This window comes from Pezoporus flaviventris, unplaced genomic scaffold (genome assembly GCF_033815535.1).
Source record: "Pezoporus flaviventris isolate CSIRO_AGI_PZ_B2104156 unplaced genomic scaffold, CSIRO_AGI_Pfla_v1 ptg000012l, whole genome shotgun sequence".
NCBI lineage: Eukaryota > Metazoa > Chordata > Aves > Psittaciformes > Psittacidae > Pezoporus > Pezoporus flaviventris.
The window spans coordinates 729415-751775 of record NW_026892560.1 but is presented as its reverse complement, the minus strand read 5'-3'; the positions used below and the strand labels follow the sequence as shown (position 1 = coordinate 751775).

General features: G+C 49.1%; 1 protein-coding gene across 1 annotated transcript in view; it reads left to right on the top strand.

Moving 5' to 3' along the window:
* RMDN3 (regulator of microtubule dynamics 3) overlaps nt 1-22361 on the top strand; it is a 28353-nt gene extending 5992 nt beyond the window's left edge. The window contains exons 4-12 of the mRNA XM_061450921.1: nt 2400-2667; nt 4705-4807; nt 6099-6159; nt 15685-15760; nt 16418-16495; nt 17538-17636; nt 18720-18773; nt 20115-20195; nt 22082-22361. Of these exons, the coding sequence (XP_061306905.1) occupies nt 2400-2667; nt 4705-4807; nt 6099-6159; nt 15685-15760; nt 16418-16495; nt 17538-17636; nt 18720-18773; nt 20115-20195; nt 22082-22135 (874 nt within the window). The 3' untranslated portion in view covers nt 22136-22361. The remainder of the gene's footprint in view (nt 1-2399; nt 2668-4704; nt 4808-6098; nt 6160-15684; nt 15761-16417; nt 16496-17537; nt 17637-18719; nt 18774-20114; nt 20196-22081) is intronic.

Below are 22361 nucleotides of genomic sequence, written 5' to 3'. Positions count from 1 at the left end.
GAAACACACTTTGGTGGTGGAGGAAAAAGCTATAGGAGCCACATGTTGAGCCTGGTTTCAAGACCTTGTTGTGTGTCAGGAGCCTTCGATGTGCAAAGTGTTTTCTAGCTGAAGCACTGGAATCTTTGCAGCTGCCAGTCAGATGGAGTTATACGGTGTCGCAACTGTGCTGCACGGTGGGTTAGGATGGGACATAAGAGTCTGAGGAGTTTAAGTATCAAAATGAGGTGGTCCAGAGAACTAGTAATACCATAAGAAAATACCAAGAAGTGAGGTTTTAAATCTGAAATGGAGCCATGCCAGTGTCACCTACCACCATGCAGCTGCATTGTCCATGGATTTAGTGCTGCCTACATAATCTGCAGCATGGCCCTTGATTTCCTGGCTTCACAGGGGTAAGCCTGACTTTTCCTTTATTTCTTCTCTTGAAATGTTTCAGTACAAAATGTGTGGCTTTAAGTTTATGGATGAGGGTTGGGGACTGTGGGCAGTGAGGGTGTTCATTTACCCTCTGCCAGAGAGGGAGATGCTTGAGCATTATTGATGGTTCTCAGAAAGCTGAAGCTTTGATAGCCAGATGTGTCTTGTTATCTGTGTGTGGCCAAACTACTGTGGCTGCTGTCTTCAGATAGGCCACTTGGGTCACATATCTTTGTCTCCAGGCAAAGGCAGCTTCATGCCCAGAGCATTAGGCTCTCCCTTCGAGGAGAAATTCAGCTTGGACAAAAGGGAGAGCAGCTTTTGGTCCTTTATTTATATGCACAATATATATATACACACACAATATATATATATATGAAAATATATATAATTATATTTATAGTGTATATTATATACTTTATTATAATAATAATTATGTTATAATTATATTTAATATATAAAATATACTATATATAGAATATATAAATATATATTTTTATATATTCTATAGATAATATTTATTATATATAGTGTAATATGTAATTGTAATAACAGAATATATTATATATACTATAATATATATTTATATATAGTATATATATTTGAGTGTATATATATTATATATAGAAATATATATTTATTTATATATAATTATATATAATTAAATAATTAATATATATTTATTTATATATAAAAATATATTTATATATTTTTACATATATTATAAATCTTAAATATTTAAATCTGTGTTTTTATACATATGTGTATATCCCACATTACTCACAATCCAAACAGAACTCTGCAAAGGTGTTAGTAAGTGAAACTCAGTACCTATTTCTGTTAATCAATCTAGTTTCCCTCTCCAGGAAGAAAGTGAGGTTCATAACCAAATGCCCCCAGACTTTGAATTCCAGCAGGACTTGTGAAATTGGCTTGGGCACAGTTTGGTTGGGTAACAATGGCAGACATCCCCTAGAGTTAATCACTGATGGGATTTGAAGTAGCCTGCTTCAGGAAGAGAGCTTCCTATGCAGATGAACCAGGAAAATACCAATGTAAAAGTGCACTTGCTTAAGTTGCTGGCTGACTTGTGCTTATTCTGCAGTTAAAACTTGCAGATAAAGGTGAGTGGGACAGAGTCTCCTTTAAAAAGAAACCAGTTCTGTAAGTAGACAGCCTGCGGCAGTGGTATCAATCATATATAATGGTGGTTTAAATTTCCAGCTTATGTGCCTGTTCATGACTCTGGGGAGCTTAATTTTACCCACTTTGGGAAGCTTTGATCTTAGCTTTATCCTGGTTCCTTTGCCTAATTGAGCAGCTTATCATTGCCTGGGGTTCTGTACATGTGCTGTCTTTCTGTGGCTCGTTTGCTCTCTCCTTCCTGGGTTTCTTGCTCATGTGAAATAGCTGTGCTCACTCTCCTACTGTTTTGCACCTCTTCATGTCAGTGTGAACAAGCTGTTTCATATTGAGCATTCAGACAAGATGCTGGAGGTAGCAGATCCTGCCAGAACAGCTATTGTGTCTGAAATTCCCTGGAATGAGCTGAAAACATGAGGTTGTGTGTTCCACGTGGATGAGCGTGTTGGATTTTCAGTTGAACTTCTCTTTTATGATCCACACACTGAACTGAATTGGCCTGGCTCTGTTCTTGGTTGAAGTGTTTTACATTGAGGTGAGAAGGCCTAAGAGAAGCTGTTAGGGTGTGCACGTGAGATGTGGGTGCTTGTGAGCGAGTTCTGCTTAACTTCTTGGGTCAACCTCTTCATTTTGTTGAGGTTGTGTGAATTACATGAGGAACAGTGATTGGTTGTTATTTGTGACACTGGACTGTAAAGCGTTCTCCAGGATGAGCTAAGGTACTCCTCTTCCTCTGTTAGGAAGGGTTGTTTTCCCCATCCCAGGTGTATGAGCCTGTCACAGGCTGCAGAGCATCTCCTCAAGCTGATCCTGCATTGTGGTGGTTTATCTCAAAGGTACAGCACAGCCAACGCCGAGTCCGATTACGACCGGGAGTCTGAGAAGGACAGCGAGGAAGGGGAAGATGAAGTGAGCTGTGAAACAGTGAGAACTGCACGACGGGATTCCCTGGATCTTGTCAACGAGGAGGAAACCCATTTAGCCCTGGATTCCTTCCTGGAGGAAGGGCTGGAGCAGCTCCTGCAGCAGGCTGACCGCTTGCACAGCGGAGATGAGCAGGAGAAGAGAGAGGGGTTCCAGCTGCTGCTCAACAATAAGCTGGCGGTAAGGGTTGCCTTTTGTGTTCTCAGCAGTGATTTCAGCTGAAGAGGAAGAGGACATTGTATTTCTTAGCAGGGTCCAGGTCCTGCCCAGCAGCTGGGCCAGCTTCCAGTGGCCCCCTCCTCAGGAGCGACTGGGGAGTGGGCTGAGGGCCACAATTGTTCAGGCTTCAGCAGCCAGTTCCCAGTCGCATTCTGTCTTGGAACTCTGTCTCATCGTGTCGTTGCTTTCCCTGCGTGAGCACAGTGCACGTGTAAAACCATAGTGCTGGGTGTATACAGTGAGCAGATGTTTTGAGGACCTTTATCTTGTTGCATGTGCAGTGGCTCAGTCTATGTTCAGGAAGCTTGGCCTTGCCAAGGACTGCCCAGCATGTGTGGTGGTTCATGAAATAAGTAAATTGCATATTCAAGCAGAAGGGTTAGGTGACACTTAGGTGTTCATTAGTTAATGAGATTAAAAGCCTGGAGTGTGCCACCTTAAAGAGTGGGTCTTTTTCTATCACGTAGGGGACGTACCTGGTCTTCCCTGTGAGGGTGCTGAGGCGCTGGCACAGGGTGCCCAGAGAAGCTGTGGCTGCCCCATCCCCTGGCAGTGTTCAAGGCCAGGTTGGACACAGGGGCTTGGAGCAAGCTGCTCCAGTGGAAGGGGTCCCTGCCTGTGGCAGGGGGTTGGGAGTGGGAGATCTTAAGGTCCTTTCCAACACAAACCAGGCTGGGAATTCTGTGTGAATTGATCCCCTGGTTTGGTGAAAGCTGGTGCTGAGGTGTGGGAGCACAGCAGGGGCAGTGATGGTGCGGGTTGCTGCTTGTATCTCTGCCCACGCACAGCATCTGCAGTCAGCATTGAACTGTGGCTGGCTGTGGCTGTTCATAGGGTCACAGAACCAACCAGGTTGGAAAAGCCCTTCAAGCTCATCCAGTCCAACCCTTACCCCAGCCCTGCCAAGGCCACCACTGCCCCATGGCACTGAGGCCTCGTCTCCACGCTGTGTGAGCACTTGCAGGGCCGGTGCCTGCAGCCCTGCCCTGGGCAGCCTGTTCCAATGCCTGAGCACCCTCTGGGGCAGGAATTGTTCCTCAGCTCCATCTAAACCTGCCCTGGTGCAGCTTGAGGCCGTTTCCTCTTGTCCCATCCCTTGTTCCTTGGGAGCAGAGCCCAGCCCCTCCTGGCTCCATCCGCTCTGTGTGCTCCAGCACCAGTGCAGGCATGTCCATGCCTGCTGCAGCCCCTCTGGCAGCCCTGGTTGGGGTTTACTGAAGTACTGCACAGCCAGCAAAGGAAACGTTTGTGTTACCAGCTTTCTAAAGAGCAGAACCTTTTGGCTTCTGTATTTTCAGAAGGAATGAAAGGGAGAAATAACAAAGAACTTTATTGGTTCTTGTTTCAAGTAAGCTGGGTTTTTTCCTTCCCAGCAGGAAGCAGTGACAGGCCTGTGGGCTTCTCACGTCCTCCTGTGTGCTTCTTTCTGGTGATGCTCCCACTTCAGTTTATTCCCAGTATTGTCACAAAAGAAAGCAGACTGTTGGTGGTTGTGTTTTCATCTTCAACCCTTTTTTTTTTTTTTTTTGAGTAAATTTGAATTTGTCTGAACATGCATGCTTCAAATTTAGGAGAACACCTCCAGTACTGACCCAGGTTTCAGAACAGGGCAGGATGGGGAGCTGCTGGAGTGGGCGCTGAAGCATGGAAGACATAAGGTTGAATTTGTGATATTTAATCAAGAGGTGAGCTTTAGGGTGATTTTTTTGCCCTCTGTGTTGTTAGTGGAGCTGCTGGAGACCTGACCTCAGTATAGCCTTTAAGTGGAGGGTTACTTGCAAGAGGGCAGCAACAGTTAGACCTGTACCAGCAGTGTCGCATTGTGAGATTGTGTCACCCAGCTTGGGTTTTTGTGGTGCTGTTCTCGTTCTTGTAGACCTGGGGCCTTTCAGTGTGTCAGGACTCATCTGTGTGACTTCCAGGATGTGCCCCCCCTTGTTTTTCCTCGCTCAGTGGCAGAATGGATCTCTACACGTAACGTTTGTGCTTTCACTGCAGTACGCGGAGCAGAAGGACTTCCTGTGGCGCCTGGCCCGGGCACACAGTGATATGTGTGAGCTCACAGACGACGCAGATGAGAAGAGATCCTACGCAGCTGATGGTGAGGAGTGGGGTGCTTGAGGCAGAGGGATGGGGATGCTCAAAGCTGATGTGACACCTCGGAGGTACAAACCCTGCGCTTGCAAACCCTGTCGTGCGCTTGTTTTCCCTGTAACCTGTTCTTCAGGTTTGTTTCTCAAACCTTTTATCCGTATCTTAGAATCCCAGATTGGGTTGTGTGGGAAGGGACCTCAAAGCTCCTCCAGCTCCACCCCCTGCCACAGGCAGGGACCCCTTCCACTGGAGCAGCTTGCTCCAAGCCCCTGTGTCCAACCTGGCCTTGAGCACTGCCAGGGATGGGGCAGCCACAGCTTCTCTGGGCACCCTGTGCCAGTGCCTCAGCACCCTCCCAGGGAAGAGCTTCTGCCTAAGAGCTCAGCTCAGTCTCCCCTCAGGCAGGTTCAAGCCATTCCCCTTGGCCTGTCCCTACAGGCCCTTGGCCCAAGCCCCTCTCCAGGTTTCCTGTAGCCCCTTTAGGCACTGGAAGGCTGTTAAAAGGTCTCCCCAGAGCCTTCTCCAGGCTGTGGTATTAAGATAAATCAGTTTCTGCTGTAGCACATTTAATACTGCATGGCAGGTATAAAAAAGTCGTTTTAAATGTGCAGTTACTCAGAGGAATCAGTTTAGTTTAGTTCCCTTGTTCTTCTTCACTCTTGGATGTGGTTTGTTTGCGAGATTGTAGGTGGGTCAGAATAAAACAAAATCATCATCCCTGTTACAGTTTAGATCTGAAACAGAAGATAATGTTCTAAGTAATTTCTGTCCTGTTATGCACATGACTAAATATAGTTCTATTAGTGTATCTAATAGAATTATTCTTTTCTGGGAATTGCTGTAGCCATTTAAAAGATGAAATTTTAAGTTTTATTCTGATAACAGTGCTTAGTTTTCAGCTTTTTGAGACTGGGCTTGTTCTTGGAGGAGAGAGGGGAACGTGGGGCATGTCCCAGATCTGAGGCTGTTACATGCATCAGAGCAAGCCACTGCAAGCTCTACTGAACTTCTCTTACTGTGGTGTGGAAGGTGGCTTTGCTGTAGGTGTGCTTCCAAAGGAGGTAAAACCATCTTGACAGGTCAGTGCAGCTGGCCACTGCACTGTGTATTTGCATGGCTGGTTTGAGTGGTCTGGGGTGTTCCCTCGCACTGCAAGAGGATGAAATTCCCTATGGGACGTTTTCAAGGCAGCTGTATGATAGAATTAATAGATATGACTTTGATGCCATTGTATTGGTGTACTCTGAGAGCCTCAGAGCAAGCAGCTGCATTTCTGACCTCTGACCACTTACTTGCAGGCAAAGAAGAGCTGGAAATCGCCTTACAGAAAGGGGACCAAAGTGCTGAGTGCCACCAGTGGTATGTAACTTCTTCCTGCTTGCTTTTAAGGACCACAGGATAAGGCCTTGGAGCTGCCATTGGTACATCAGTGGTACTTTCTGTAAGCCATCTTGAATAGCTTTGGTTAACTGGAGTCAGGGTTGACAGACTGGTTTGGTTCTTATTATAGTCATAGACTTTGCTTGTACCAGTTCAATTCTGAATGTCTCTCTGAGACAGCATGGCCAGTTCTTTGGATGCTCAGAACAGATTGTGCCAAGGCTTTTGTGAGGCTGCACCTAACAAGTTGATGTACTTCCATAGTGAAGGATGAACTTCAGATGAGGCTTGGAGAAACAAGCTATTGACAGGATGAGTTTGGGATTGATAAGTACAGTGAGCTCCATGTGGTGTTCCCCATGCTAAATTTAGCAGGCTAAACTGCAGATTCTTTGGGCTCCTTCATAAAATCATAGAATCAAGACTGGTTTGTGTTGGAAGGGACCTTAAAGCTCCTCCAGCTCCAGCCCCTGCCACGAGCAGGGACCTCTTCCACTGGAGCAGCTTGCTCCAAGCCCCTGTGTCCAGCCTGGCCTTGAGCACTGCCAGGGATGGGGCAGCCACAGCTTCTCTGGGCACCCTGTGCCAGCGCCTCAGCACCCTCCCAGCGAAGAGCTTCTGCCTAAGAGCTCATCTCAGTCTCCCCTTGGGCAGGTTCAAGCCATTCCCCTTGGCCTGTCCCTACAGGCCCTTGTCCCAAGCCCCTCTCCAGGTTCCCTGCAGCCCCTTTAGGCACTGGAGCTGCTCTCAGGTCTCCCCTTCAGGAGCCTTCTCTTGTCCAGGCTGCCCCAGCCCAGCTCTCTCAGCCTGGCTCCATGGCAGAGCTGCTCCAGCCCTCGCAGCAGCTCCTTGGCCTCCTCTGGACTCCCTCCAAGAGCTCCAGGTCCTTCCAGCAGCTGAAGCACGTGTATTTTGAAAAGGTGAAGGGCAGTTTGGTTAGCAGCTTTCCTGGGAATCATGCAGCTTCCCTTTCCAAAGGTGGAAGGGGATGCTTTGCACAGCAGCCAGCTTTAGGGCTGTGCCTGTGTGGGATGCTGCAAGCACATTGGCACAGAAGTATGTGGAACTCCACCAGCAGTGCTTCTGGTTGTGCAGAGCCTGGGGAACAGCTCTCAGAGCAGCCTGTTCCCTGCAGGGTGTGGATGGGCTGCCAAGGGATGTGTTTCACACAGATAACTTGCAGGAAGCTGTTCCTTGAGTTGGAGAGCTTGCTGTGATGGGGCTCTGCTTATTTCCTTCCACGAGCCTTGTTTCCTTTGGCTCCTTTTCAGCCCCCTGTAGAGCAATGTGTACAGCCCCCAAAAGCAAGCTTGTAGCTAGCTGCACAGAGTCTTGAGAGTTATATATTAAATATGAATGAGGTTTTCCCTTTGTGTTCCTCCAGTATTTGTGGGTTAATTTGTTGGGGTTCATTCAGTTACTGCCATTTTGATAGTGCTCTGCTGCAGAGATGCTTGCTTTATGTCAAGAGATCACAGTATCACAGATGCTTGCTTTATGTCAAGAGATGCTTGCTTTATGTCAAGAGATGCTTGCTTTATGTCAAGAGATGCTTGCTTTATGTCAAGAGATGCTTGCTTTATGTCAAGAGATGATGTATTTGCCTCAGTGAGCTAGGCCTGTGAGCGTGGGCTCAGTGCTGTGCCCATGTTCTGTATTCATCTTCATTCTGGAGTAAGGAGGAACATTATTCTTTTCAAACAGCCTTTTATAGCCTACTGAAGAGTGTCTGCTTGCCTGCACTGCTGTGCTCTGCGTGGGGATGCTGTTTGTCACTCAGCAGAGCACTCTGGCTTTGAGGCGAACTGAGACAGCAGCAGATGGCTCTTTCTTTGTAAAGATAGTTCATGTTTTTGCCATGATAAATGATGAATTGATCTGCACTTCAGCCAAGCAGGGTGTTCCATGTTCGTGTAAAGTCTGTTGGTGGTGAGGGTCTCGGCAGGAGGTAGGCAAGGGGGGGGGGTACCTTCCTCATTCAGCAGCCTGAGTGACCAGGCTTGGGTTGGGACTCAGGTAGGGGCTGAAAGGATTCTTCTCCTTGCTTAAAAACACCCCAGGAGAGGGTTTGGAGAGGGGCTTAGATATCTGTAGAGGTAAAGGAACATCCTTTTGTGGTGGTCTGGTGAGCTCCTCAATGAATGGTGTTCATCAGCAGTTGCTGTGGAGGGCTCACAACACATAGAATAGAATAAAAGAGAAATGATTATTGTTTAGTGGAAATCACCGGGAGAACAGGGTGCTGGGTATCCTCACCATGTAAGAACTGCACTCTTAGGAGATGAGTGTTAGGTATTTGGAGGCTTGGTTTGGACTGCTGGCATCCAAACAAATGCCTTTAGCATCTTGAACAGACTGTGTATTCTAGCTCTTGGGAATGAATTGCTGTTCTCCATTTGATAAGAAGGAGGAATACTGGGACAGACAGGGTGACCCATCTCCAGCAGATTTTGGTGTGTGCCTTTGCTGCCTTAACATTTTGAGGCAATGGGGTTTTAGTTGTCACGTTGAGTCTTGAAGTGTGTAAGCCACAAATGCTGGATCTTTTGTATTTTGCAGGGTATAATATTGATAGTTCAGCTTTGGAATTCAGCATTTACAGGGGGCAGAAGCAGTGGGTGTTAGGGGGTGTTTAGTCACGGGTCTGCAGTAGAAAACCCCAAGCCTCTGGAGCTGGGATGTCCTCGGTGCCTGTGTTGCACCCTGTGCCCACCGATTGCCACAGCAGTTTTGGTGCAAGAGGGTGCAGTTCCTGTCCTGTGGGACCCATTTCTTGTCCAGCCAGGGGAGAGGCTTCTGCTCATCTCCATCTTGCTTGTAACTCGAGAGAGCAGCTGCAGAAAGGGCAGCTGGAGGAAGGAAACAGCAGAGCAGCATGTGGGAGGCCTGGAATGGGAAGGGAATATGTAACTACCTTTACCAGTCACAGAAATAATGATTTCTGCTGTAAATAGAACAGGAAATTATTCCCTTTCCAGCTCCGTGTGGCTCATGGGATGGTTACAATGAGCCACAAGCTGTTTTAATTGCAGGCTTTTCTTATGTTGATTGAATTTACCTGGAGAAAACCACTATTGCTCAGGAAAAGATGCCTGGAAAGGTACATACATACACGTACGTATGTACACACGCATACACACACATATATATATGTGAAAAATGTAGGATAAAACATGGTTCCAAATGCCATTTCATGGGGAATGAGTTTATTATCTTTCATCCCCCGTGTTACCTTCCCTGTATTTTTCTCCCATCTCCTTTTTCAGACTTCAGTATAGGAATTCCCTGCAGAGCACAAGCTGTGGGAGCAGCAAGGCTGTGTGATGCTAATGTGATGATCCTTTTCGTTCTTACTTCCACATACAGTCATGAACATTGTCTTTCTCTCTTCCACAACATCCTAAATGGGCATTTTAATAGAAATATCCCAAGTGATTTTAACATCTCCCCTCTGTGATAGGGCTGTGTGAAGCCTCGTGCAGGTATTATAAGGGCTGCATTTTTCCTCATTTCATGTTGACTGTAATTTTCTATCCTGTCAGTTGCCACTTATGCTTATGGATTACCTGTGATGCAGTTGTGCTGGTTCTTGTGCTTGCTCATTGCTCCCTTTGCTGTGTGATTTGCTCCTGTTGCTCAGTCATTCCCTGTTGATTTGCTCTGAGGTGTGCTGCTTGTCGAGCAGGACAGAAGATACTTCACATGCAGTCGTCAATGCAAGTAAAACTTCCCCTCTTTCAGTCCCTTCTGGTTACTGCAGTAATCACTGACATTGTAAAGCACCAAATGAAGGAAGCAAGGTTGTGAACAAGAGGGATGTGTGAGTGCTGGCAGTGGCAGTGCTCTGGGGAGCGTGACCAGCTGGGGTGTTTTGTGGCTGGCTGGTTTGAAGGCTCTGGCAGCTCCATAGTGGATGGTTTCTAGAATGACAGAAAACCACTGAAGGTCTGGGACTGTGTCTGGACTGGCTTTGGGAGCTGCTCACATGTGAGGGAGAGCCCTTTGGACCTCAAGGGTTGTCCCAACATGGGGCTTGGTACAAGGCTCTTATTGTAGTCACTTGCTTCATGGAGGTCAGTGGGTGCCAGGGGCCCCGTTGCTGCAGAGCTGTGGGCTGGGCAGAGCAGTCAGCTCTGGTGTGCTGGGGCTGCTCTCAGCTCTCCTTTCCTGGGAGGAATACAGGAACATGGGAGAGCTGTGCTGGGGATCTGGAGTATTTACTGCCTTTAGGATACACTTGTGTGCTGTAGGCTGATTGGAATGATACTGAGTGTTCTTAATGTTCTCCTCTCTTATCTTACCTGATTCTTACTTCTGATTTAGACAGAGTCATTCACTGCCTTGATTGTGAAAGGTCTCTGAACAGGTATTATGTCCAATTGAAGTGGTTGCTGCCTGAGCTGGTTTCAGCTCATGAAGAGGAGCACAGAGCAAACACTTGTTCAGGTTTCTAAGTCTGTTCTTGCTTGCGTTTAGGGGTGGGTAGAAGAAGCCTCAGTCGTTGCACAGAGCTGTGTGGTTTGCTGCTTAGACTTCACAGATGAAGTGAGAGCAGCAGTTGTGGCCTCATCAGAGTTCCCTGTCGGTGCAGTGGGGCTGTTTGCGGCACAACTCAAGCACGTACAGCAGCTTTAGGGATCAGGCAGGGATAGTGAGCTGTGTGTTTGCCTTGGCTGCTGCTCCTCTTGTTAAAGAAATAGTGGAGGTGCAGCCAGAGCAGTGAGGGATTTCAGAGCTCCACTGGGGGGAAATTTTGCAGGTGCTGCTTTAGCAGCTTTCGTTTGAATTGGGTATTTCCCATTGGAAATCCAGTGCTGTTTTCTGACTGCTGAAGCTGTCACTGCAGAAGGCATAATAAGCTTTGGCTCTCCTGGTGATATTCTGTATGTTATAGAGAAGCAGGAGAAGGATATGTTCGTGGGTTGGATGAACCTCCGAAATGTGCCTTCTCTTCTAAAGAGCCTGTCACGTTGGAGAAGCATCTTGCACACTCGGTAGCCACTGAATTGTGCATCAGCCCTTTTAACTTCATAGAATCCCAGCCTGGTTTGGGTTGGAAGGGAGCTTAAAGCTCATCCAGTCCCAAACCCCTGCCACGGGCAGGGACCCCTTCCACTGGAGCAGCTTGCTCCAAGCCCCTGTGTCCAACCTGGCCTTGAGCACTGCCAGGGATGGGGCAGCCACAGCTTCTCTGGGCACCCTGTGCCAGCGCCTCAGCACCCTCCCAGGGAAGAGCTTCTGCCTAAGAGCTCAGCTCAGTCTCCCCTCGGGCAGGTTCAAGCCATTCCCCTTGGCCTGTCCCTACAGGCCCTTGTCCCAAGCCCCTCTCCAGGTTCCCTGCAGCCCCTTCAGGCACTGGAGCTGCTCTCAGGTCTCCCCTTCAGGAGCCTTCTCTTGTCCAGGCTGCCCCAGCCCAGCTCTCTCAGCCTGGCTCCAGAGCAGAGCTGCTCCAGCCCTCGCAGCAGCTCGGTGGCCTCCTCTGGCCTCGCTCCAACAGCTCCACATCCCTCTGGTGTTGAGGGCACATTGTGCTGGTGCATCTGCCTGGCTGTGGGTAGATACCAGTTCTTTGTAAAGTGGTGGCGTTCCAGGTATGACTTGAAAAGAGCTTTAATGTCCACAGCTGGCAGTACTTTAGGATTTAACTCTTTGTGTTGTGCTGCCCAGATCTGGCCGATTTGGAGCTGTGTCTGGGTTTAAGAGCTGAGCGTTTCTCTTCAGTGGGTGGATTAAACACGGGAGTTACTCTCAGTATGCACTAGGGGCAGAAGGATCTATATGGCAAATAGTTCTGAAGTTAGAGGAGGAGAAACAGCATGTAGCTGGAGCTGCCTGAGAGCATCCGTGACTGAGGAGGGTCCCTCCCCTCATCAGGGGTGCTGGAATCCTGTTCCATGTCCTGAGCCACGCAGGCCTTGAGAGTGGGAACACCAGAGAGGAGTCAAGGAAAAGGAAGTGCTCAAGAGTATGAGCAGGGACAGAAGGAACCTCAGCAGGGATGGATATCCCTCCTCTTTGCTGGTAGCTCCTGGGAGAACAGCTGGAACTGCATCTTCTGAGTAAAACCAGAGGTTTAAACAGGCATGAGGTCACTCCATAAAACTAGTGTGTTCTACACAGTAAATACCACTTGTATCTTCAGACCTCTCTGGGGATGAATACATCTTGTTCTGCAAAGAGAACACATATGGTCCTTTCCTGCTGCCTCCCAAGGCAGACCCCAGATCTTCAGCAGATAAACCCAACACAGACAGTGAGCAAAGCTGAAGACGCAGTGTGTGTCCCAGCTGAGGCTGCCAAAGAAGATTTTAACTGGTTTAGCATGAAGGAAAGGGGATTTCAGTGCTGGTACACAAGGGGGTGTTCCAGCCTTTCTTTGCTGTGCCAGTCATTTGCATTTTGGCTTAAGTCACTAATGAAAATTAACTCTGGTTTTAGCCACGTGCCTGAGTGAACTCCTTAGGAGCTAACATCATGAACATCATTTGCCAGGTCTCCTTTGAACCTGAGTATGTTCCCAGGACTGAATGTTGAGTGATCCTCTGCCTCAAACCGGAGCTGGTACTGGAATGACGTCTTTGTGTGTGTTGGGCTCTTGCTTTCATCTTGGTGTATCTTGGCCAAAGTGGAGCTGATCACGCTTGGAAAGTGGGGGCTTTGCTGGATTTGGGCAGCAGGATTTGGCTGCTCTTGGAGAGCAGCAGGAGTCACTGTGAATTGCTTCTGTTGCATCTTGTTGTTGGCTCCAGTGGTGCAAGGTCTTACTTGGGAGACGTGAGCCATAAGTTGTGCAATAGGTGATACACACACCCCCCCCAAACAGGATTGTTTCAGTTGGAAAAAGGAAAGCAGTTTTCCTCTAAAGCAGTGAAGACTTCCGGGCAGACACGAGGGTATCATTTGGATGGCAGTGAGGTAATGCTCGTGTTGCTCTAACAGTGGCTCTTGTGGATGCTGCTCATGAGTCAAACTCACGTGAGGCCCCTGCACTTGTGTAAGGCTGAAGTCATGGCCAGACTCACCCAGAGCAGTCACAGGAAGCCTGCAGAGAGCTTTTTGCAGAGGTTTGCTCCCAGTTGCCATATTACTTCAGGGAGAACCATGTGTCCAGCAAAATAGCTGCTTCTCCCCATTTCTTTTCCCTCCTCCCTTTATTCCCCTCCTTTTGAGTTTACTGGTTGTCCCATGCAGGAAGGAGCAGCAGCATCCTCAGCTACCAAGCCTTTGACACAGTTAAGAGAGATGTGTTTGGGCTGGCAAACCACCCTGGCCGTGGAGCTGGATTCCATGTGCATGTCCTGCTGTGATGGAGGCAGCCAAAGGGCACCATCAGAAATGAGCTGTCTTCAAAGCTGTCTCTCATCTGGTGGGGTCTGCTTCCATGAGCTGATTTACTGGTAAATGGGGAAATCCTGGCTGGGCTGAGATTCCAATGGGAACTTGCAGTTTGACCAGTGTCTGCAGTGTAATGAGTGGTTCTGGTTAATAATTAGTCAAGTGAAGTCATAATAAAAGGGTTTGGTAACTGCTGGGACATTGATTTGAACAGAGCTCCAGAGGTTACGTGGTGTTTACAGGTGAAAATCCTCTTCCCTAACTCACTGCTGTTAATCTCTTACTGCTTGTCAGTCCTGCAGCTCCACAGAGCCTCCTGTGACACTCATTCCAAGGCATTTCCCAAATGGATTAGAATAAATAGCTCAGGTAAGCCAAGCTAAACGAGCAGAAGGGATGGAAGCAGGAAACCACATTGGTGCTGCTGAGTGAGGACAGGAGGTCAGGACCTGAATCAGTCACAGAGTCACAGACCTGGCACAGGGTGCCCAGAGAAGCTGTGGCTGCCCCATCCCTGGCAGTGTTCAAGGCCAGGTTGGACACAGGGGCTTGGAGCAAGCTGCTCCAGTGGAAGGGGTCCCTGCCCATGGCAGGGGTTGGAGCTGGAGGAGCTTTAAGGTCCCTTCCAACCCAAACCAGGCTGGGATTCTATACATTAAAGAGGGCTACATGACTTACTGTACAGGAGTATTGTATCTTGTGATCTTAGGAAACAGGCCTTTTATTAGCTTCTGTTTCTAAACCCCAGTCATGTAGGGAGGGATGTTTAGCACAGGCTGATGCCAGTTGTGAAACAGAACTGGAGCAGCCCATAGAAACACTTACTTCATCCTCTGCAAGCAGCACGTTGTGACAGAGCAGCTCTGAACTTCTTCAGCGGGAGGAAAGGATTTTACCCAGTTAACACATTGATCTGGTGATCTTTGCCATTGTCATGGAAAATAGGAGTTGTAAAGCTGAACCAGTGCTTTTTCACACGCAAAACATGTTAAAGGCATGAGGCTTAACAACAAATATGACAGTGTTTAGGAGATGCACTTCTTTGTATAGCAACTCACACCTTGAGCATTTAGTTCAGGCAGAGCCATGAGGTGTGACTCCATCTGTGGGGTTTTTAGTGACACTGAAGATTCAAAAGTCTTCTGGCAAATTCCTGCATGGACATCGCTTAACATGAGCAGGGATGCTTTGGGATACAGTGTGGTGAGAGGAGCCAGCAGCGCTGGGGTGCGGATGCAGTGACCTCCAGGGAGGTCTCTTTGCATCTTTCTTTTCAGCTTTATTTTTGTAAGGACAAGGCTTGTGGTATTCATTTGTCCATCCATTCCAGCCATGCCAGGCTCTGAGCACAGCGGGGAGCTGCCTCCATTCCCACAGGTCTCACCTGGGATCCCACGTGGGATCCTGTGTTCTCTTTAGCAGCGGTGCCCTTGCACCTCCCTATGATCTGCTGTTTCCTGGGTGCAGTGCAGGGAGGGAGGGGGTTGGAGCTGCTGTGGGGCAAGGGGGTGAGATGGGAGGGTGCAAATCCACTGACAATGAACCTTCCTTAACTTTCACAGCTCATCAGAGAGCCCGTTTGGTAGGGACTGGGCTTCTCGGGGTCACAGTTTAGGGTCTCTTGCTACACAAAGCTAACTGGCCTTGCACTTGTAATGCTGAAAACGTGTTCTTTTGTTTCCCAAGCTTGGTGGCCCTGCCAGGCTGCAGGATGTGGGTAGGTTTCCATGGTATTTTCCCTCTGAGTAGCCAACTGCTGTGCTGTAGACGGGGTGTTGTGTGCCGTAGTTAGCATAGAGCTTTCCGTAGTCCTGGCTCTCGCTGCTGTAGCCCTTACTCGTCATTGCTTTGTGTTCTGACAGCTTCACTGCTAAGTGAAGAACTTTAGGGTGTAGAAGCTCCTGTCATAGGTAGAAGGAAGGCTCCTCAGCCTGACAGCAATGAGTTTGTGTCACACCAAGCCACTCCTGTTGACTTGCTGGCATCCTTCAAGCTAATACCTTCTTGGCACTGAACACTTGCACATAGACCCTTCCCTGAAAAAGGTGTGGAGTGTTCCTTGGTTTCCCCAGTGCAGCCTTAATGCCCATAGGTACCTTCCTTCCGAAGATATCAGTGGGATGTAAATGTACATTTAAACTGATTTGCTGCAATGTCTCCCCTGTGTAGGTATGCTATTCTCTGTGGGCAGCTGTCAGAACATGAGAGCATCCAGAAGCGCATTCAAACTGGGTATGTGTTTAAGGTGAGTAGAAGGGACCTGCTGGGTGCTGTGCAAGTGCTGAACCATACTCACTTCTGTAACAGAAAGGTAGGAAAATTGGCTCCAGCTCTTATTGGGGAAGAGATGGGTCTCAAACTGATTCTGTGGGTGGGGGGTTTGGGCTGAAGAAGGTGATTCCAGCAGTGTATGAGGAGGTGGCTGCTCTGCCTCTGCACAGTCCCACACTTGAATCTCAGAAAAAGGAAGCCTAGAAGTCTTGCAAACAGAATGTACCTCCATGATGAGGCAGGGAGCTTGAAACAGGAGGTTACCATGTGGTAATGAAGTACAGCACCAGCTCTTCCGCAGCAGCTGCCTGTGAGCACGCTTGCAGGGCAGCTTCATCCTGTTGTGTGTAGGAATTCTTGTCTCTGAGGCTGGTAAAATGCTGTGTTTCTGGGTTCCCTGAGCCTATTTTCAGAAAACCTGGGATCTCGTAGCTGTGATGTTATTGATCACTGACACTTGAATCGTGGATGTGGAATCATTGAATGGATTGGGCTGGAAGGGACCTTAAGTTCATCCAGTTCCAACCCCTGCTTCTCCTTTTCCACTTTCCACACGGTTTTGTCTGCTCTTGTGGATACTGTATTTGATCATAGCAAAAATGTAATGTGTGTTGGTGGTGATTTTCCATAGGAACACATCGATAAAGCAATTGAACTGAAACCAGAGGATCCACAGTCTTACTATCTTCTGGGGAGGTGGTGTTACCAGGTAAAATAGTTCTGTACTGCTTCCTGCTGTTTCCTTCCTCCTTGGAATTGAATTCCCTGTGTGAATGGATTCAAACCAGCCTCCATAAGGACTGAGGGCACTCTTAGCTCCGAGCTCAGATGCTGTATCAGAAAGTACGGTGTGGAAATGCTGTAGTTGCTTGAAGAAGTAGTTTGGGAGTTGCACTTGTGTGGGAGCTGGAAACTCTTCAGTGCTGAGGCAGTACCAAGCAAAACACTCCAGTGATGGGCAGTGTTAAACACTGCATTCAGAAACCTCTGAAGGTATAAAAGCTCACAGACAGGCTGAGAAAGTTGGGGCTGTTCAGCCTGGAGAAGAGAAGGCTGCGGGGAGACCTCAGAGCACCTTCCAGTGACTGAAGGGGGCCTATAGGGATGCTGGGGAGGGACTCTTCATTAGGGACTGCAGTGACAGGACAAGGGGTAACGGGTTCAAACTGAAACAGGGGAAGTTTAGATTGGATCTAAGGAGGAAATTCTTTCCTGTGAGGGTGCTGAGGCACTGGAATGGGTTGCCCAGGGAGGTTGTGAATGCTCCATCCCTGGCAGTGTTCAAGACCAGGTTGGACAGAGCCTTGGGTGCCATGGTTTAGTGTGAGGTGTCCCTGCCCATGGCAGGGGGTTGGATCTGGATGATCTTAAGGTCCTTTCCAACCCTGACTGATTCTAAGTCCAGCATGGGGAGAGCTGCCAGGGGCTGGTGCAGTGGTAGTTTTGGACCACCCGTGCTGTTTCACATCTGTAGTAAATCAATTGTAGAGACAAATCTAATGTTGACCATTATGCACGTGGCAGCTGACGTATGGAACTGCAAAAGCTGACTCAGGACAAGGAAATCAAGTCAGGTTTAACCCTGTGGTTGGACTCGGAGGCTCGTCCAGAATCTGCCAACGCTACCAGCATCTTTGGCTTTCTGAAAGGAGAATGGGCCAGCTCCAGGGACCTGGATAATTCCTTGTCTGTCCTTCTGTGTATGCTGGCTCTCCAGGGGGTTTCATGGTTTCATCTCCCTGTTCTGGCAGGTTTCACACCTGGGATGGCTTGAGAAGAAGACAGCTTCTGCTCTGTTTGAGGCTCCTCCGACAGCCACGGTACAGGACGCGCTGCAGAACTTCTTACGGGTAAGGAGACCTCCTAACCAGGGGCCCCCTGCCCTGGCAGAGGCAGCCACAAGGGGGGAGCTGGGGTACACGTATCCTGCTTAAACCCATCACTCCCAGGGCGCCCGGAGAAGCTGTGGCTGCCCCATCCCAGGCAGTACTCAAGGACACAGGGGCTTGGAGCAAGCGGCTCTAGTGGAAGGGGTCCACTAAGCTGGAGGAGCTTTAAGCTCCCTTCAACCCAAACCATTCCCTGATCCTATAAAACTGGAGGAAGAGCTGGTGCAAGCAAAACCTTGTTGTAGAATAACCAGACAGAAGAAGGTGATTTTGAGGGGCTCACAACCAAACCCAAAAGGTTCTGAATTGTTTTGAAGGGGTTTTGGTTTTCCTTTGAAAGGCTGCATGGCGCAGTGATTCACTGCTTGAAATGCATATGGGTTTGTGCTCTTCCAGGGGTCTGCTTGAGCTCATCCCTGGCAGCACTCCCCTAGATGTGTTCTGTCATTCCAGTGTCTCTCAGAATGTTTTATTGAAAGGCAGGTTAGGTCCAACCTCTCCATCTCAAACTTGGGCAGACAGCTGCTTTAGGCTTTCAGGGGCTCCTTGCTCATGGAGTTTGGAGAAGAATGGCTCAGAGCAGCTTCCAGCCTACCTGAAGGGGCCTGCAGGGACGTCAGAGAGGGGCTCTTCATAGCGATAGGCCAAGGGGTGATGGGTTCAAACTGAAACAGGGAAGTTCAGCTTAGATCTAAGAAGAAGCTCTTTACTGTGCGAGTGGTGAGGCGCTGGCACAGGGGGGCCAGGGAAGTGATAAATGCTCCACTATAATTCTGTTTCTAGGAAGAAATTCTTAGGAGTACTTCCTGCTCGTAGGAATCCTGCTCTGAATGAGGGAATGGGGGGGGTGTTTGTCCTCTTATTCATAGACTCACAGAAGCTTTGCTGACCCAGCCAGTCAGTTCTGATGCTGAGCTAGGTAGCTCCAACAGTAGGGTTAGTCATCTGGGTTTAAGAGGTGCACTAAGACTGCTCTAAGCATTCACTGTGTCCTTTGCATACCCTAATGTCTGCCTGTTGCACCCTCCCCTCTCTTCGTTGCAGGTTGAGGAGCTGAGCCCGGGATATTCCAAGGCAGGAAGAATGTACATTTCCAAGGTAAGCAGTCACTTGTGGCTTCCTTTAGATCAGTCATATCATATATGCTCCTAAGCTGAGAAATACTTGTATTACACAGTGGTCTTTGGCTGTAAAGTGCTGAGCATGTGTAAATTACTGCAAGATTTTATAAGATTATAATAGGCCAAATCATTTAGTGCAGGGGCATTGGAATTCAGGGAGGCTTTTGCCCAACGGAGCATCCTGCTTGGCTTTTAACCCATCTAATTCTATGTGAAGTGTCCCTGGTAACGTGAAGGCCACAGCCTGGAGGTTTAATCCCACCAGCACCATGGACTTCCATGGGGTACGCAGGGAATCTTGGGGAAGAGTAAAGGGTAAAGTGTGTCTCGTGGTTTACCAATACAAGTGGGAGTCTTGAGTGGTGATTAAATGCACCACGAGTGCCTGGAGCTGGTGCTCCAAAGATCTTTGTTGGCATGGAGGGAATAACTGGGTTTGAACTCTTGAAACGTTAAAGTTGCTGCTTAATTCCTCCAGCTGGAGTCCAGAAATACTTAAAGCTCAAATAGCTTCAGAAATACTGGGCAGAGGGGGTGTAGGAGGAGGAGCTGCAGTCGTTGTCTGTGACATTCCCAGTGTCCCAAAGAATGGGAGTTTTACCAGGGTAGCGTGCGAGTGGTGGGATCTGCTTGGTCCAGAGCACGCTATGACTGGGCTCTCGATGCAGAGCTTGCATCCCAATAAGCATCTTGTTAAGGGAAGATAAAGGTGATGGAGGAGGAAAGCCCAGCAAGAGCTGTAGTGGCCTTTACACCAGCTGGATGTTGTCTTTGACCCATTGCAGCTCGCTGTGTGTGAGCAGGGCTTGGAACTGGATGAGCTCTAAGGTCTCTTCCAACCCAAATGCTCTGGGATTCTGTGATGGTGAGACCTGTCAGACCTGTAAGCATTCAGTGGCACAGTGCAGTGACCTCAGGCCTACCAGCCTGGGGAATGAGCTCTTTGACCTGCTCTCAGTACAGAGGTTTTATGGTGGGGCACTGTGAGGAGCAGGGGCTATGTGGAAATGAAAATAGAGCTTCAAAAATAGTCAAAATCAGAGGGACACCTTAAAATCTGCAACCAAAAAGCAATCTTCTTGCCCAAAACAACACAAAATCAACCAAACCAAGCAAAACCCCATAGTCTGCTGTGATTGTAATGAGCTGTGGACAAAGGCTACTGCAGGACGTGCCAGAAGCCCGAAAGCACACGCTGCAGCTAGGTCAGAGGAGGAACAGCTCTGTCGATTACCGGGGCTCGTAATGGCTGGGTTACGTTTGCTGCCTGGTTTTTGCTGGTGAGCTCTTCTCACGTGGGTGTTTCTTTTCTCCTCAGTGCTACAGGGACCTGGGGAACAAGGCTGCAGCCGTTCTCTGGATGGACCTTGCTTCCGAGCTGCCAGTTAACACAAAAGAGGTAGCGGGCCCAGTAACCGCCTGCTGCTGAGCAGGGAGAAAGGGGTTACAGAAATAGGGTCATAGAACTGTTCCCAGCGTGCAAGCCCGGGGTTTAAAGTGTTTTCTTCCTTAGTGTGGTCGCTCTTGCGGCTCGTGAGCTCAGTGCCTAAAGAGATTCAGCAGCTCCTGTATGAAGACAGGCTGAGGAAGTTGGGGCTGTTCAGCCTGGAGAAGAGAAGGCTGCGGGGAGACCTCAGAGCAGCTTCCAGTGTCTGAAGGGGGCCTATAGGGATGCTGGGGAGGGACTCTTCATTAGGGACTGCAGTGACAGGACAAGGGGTAACGGGTTCAAACTGAAACAGGGGAAGTTTAGATTGGATCTAAGGAGGAAATTCTCTCCTGTGAGGGTGCTGAGGCACTGGAATGGGTTGCCCAGGGAGGTTGTGAATGCTCCATCCCTGGCGGTGTTCAAGGCCAGGTTGGACAGAGCCTTGGGTGCCATGGTTTAGTGTGAGGTGTTCCTGCCCATGGCAGGGGGTTGGAACTGGATGATCTTAAGGTCCTTTCCAACCCTGACTGTTCTGTGATTCTATGGTTCTAAAGTAATGAATCCTGAGCAGCTGAGTGTGTCTGATGCGGGTTTAGTCCAGCCCCCAGTGTGCAAGGCCTCCCTTACGCACAGGTTTGGTTATGGCCGCATCTGAACACGCAGCATGTGTTCGGCACCGGAGCATCTCCAGAGCTGCTGACTGCTGTGGTACCTGTCCCAGTCCGTGGGTTCTGCAGAGGGTTCATTCCTTTTGCCTGGGCAGCTCAGTTCAGAGGGGGATGCCTGAGCTGAGTGGTGGTCCTAGGGCTGGAGCAGGTATTACCTGCTACAGTACCTAAAAGAGCCTACAAGAAACCTGGGGAAGGGGCTTTGGCCCAGGGCCTGTAGGGACAGGGCCAAGGGGAATGGCTTTAACCTGCCCGAGGGGAGACTGAGATGAGTTAACTGGGACTGGGTGAGCTTTAAGGTTCCTTCCCACCCAGACCCCTCGGGGATTCCGTGAGTACATGGAATGCGCAGCATTTTCGTGCACCTCCGGTTTTTGAGGCCGTGATGGTTTTTTGGGTCACTACAGCAAAGTTTTGTGCTGAAATTCCGGCAGGGGAAGAGCAGGAGGGAGATGCTGGGAGCGGAGCTGGCAGGGAGCTGGCGGGGCTGCGCTGCCCCCTGCAGGGCACTGCCCGCTATTGCACAAGGCGCTTGGCCGGGGCTGCTGGACCAGGGAGTGGAATTCATTCCCTTCTTAGGAAGGAGGCAGCCCAGCCCTGCCTCGTGTGCTGCTTGGACATCTCTGTGGACAGGGTTAAAACGCTGTGGCTGAGGAATAGAAGGAGGATTTTCCCCCAGAAAACACACAAGAAATGTGTGTTGGAGACGTGGTCAAGCATAAAAGCACTGAGGTGAAAATCAGGAAGGACCAGGAGAAAGCTGCAGGCAGGGGGGTCCTGAGCAGTTCATCCTCTCCTCTGCCCCGACATTACAAGTGGGAGTCGAGTAAGAAGCCAGTGCTTAAGTGGCTGTGTTGGGTCTTTGCAAGTGTTACTTCTCTTCATCAGTCAAACAGCTCCCATCACGCTGGGAAGGAAAAGCAAAGGGGTTCCAGTCTGAGCGAGGCAGCGAGGAAACCTGAGAGAAACCCTCTTTGGTACCTGGAAAACTGAAGTAAGCTTCAGAGATGTGGGTGTGGAGAGAGAAATACATGCAGGTGAGAGAGGAAAAAAGAGGCATTAGGAGGAAGGGGTAAGGCTGGGGGTGTCCTTAAAACCTTGTGTGGGCTTGGAGAAGAAAAGGGAAATGCTCTGTTCCATCGTTTCAGTGGGGCTGTGTATTTACCTGTTCTCTTCTTGCATTTCCAGGATGCAGAGAGTGAGAGAGACCTTGAAGAGATGCGCTCCGCCTGGGAAGAGTGAATGTGGAAAAGTCACCCCACTTGGTACTGCAGAGACAGGAAAATCCCAGTCAGGGGTTCCATGATCCCGACGTTCCCTTCATGGAGAAGCCACTGGAGTTCGCAGGAGGAGCCACGCAGCAGCCTCACCAGGAGGAGCTCGTGGTGGGATGTAATGGGATCAAATTGTGTCTTGTTTCCTTCTTACAGCACTGACCACGGTGGGTTTTCAGACTCCTACAGAAGGT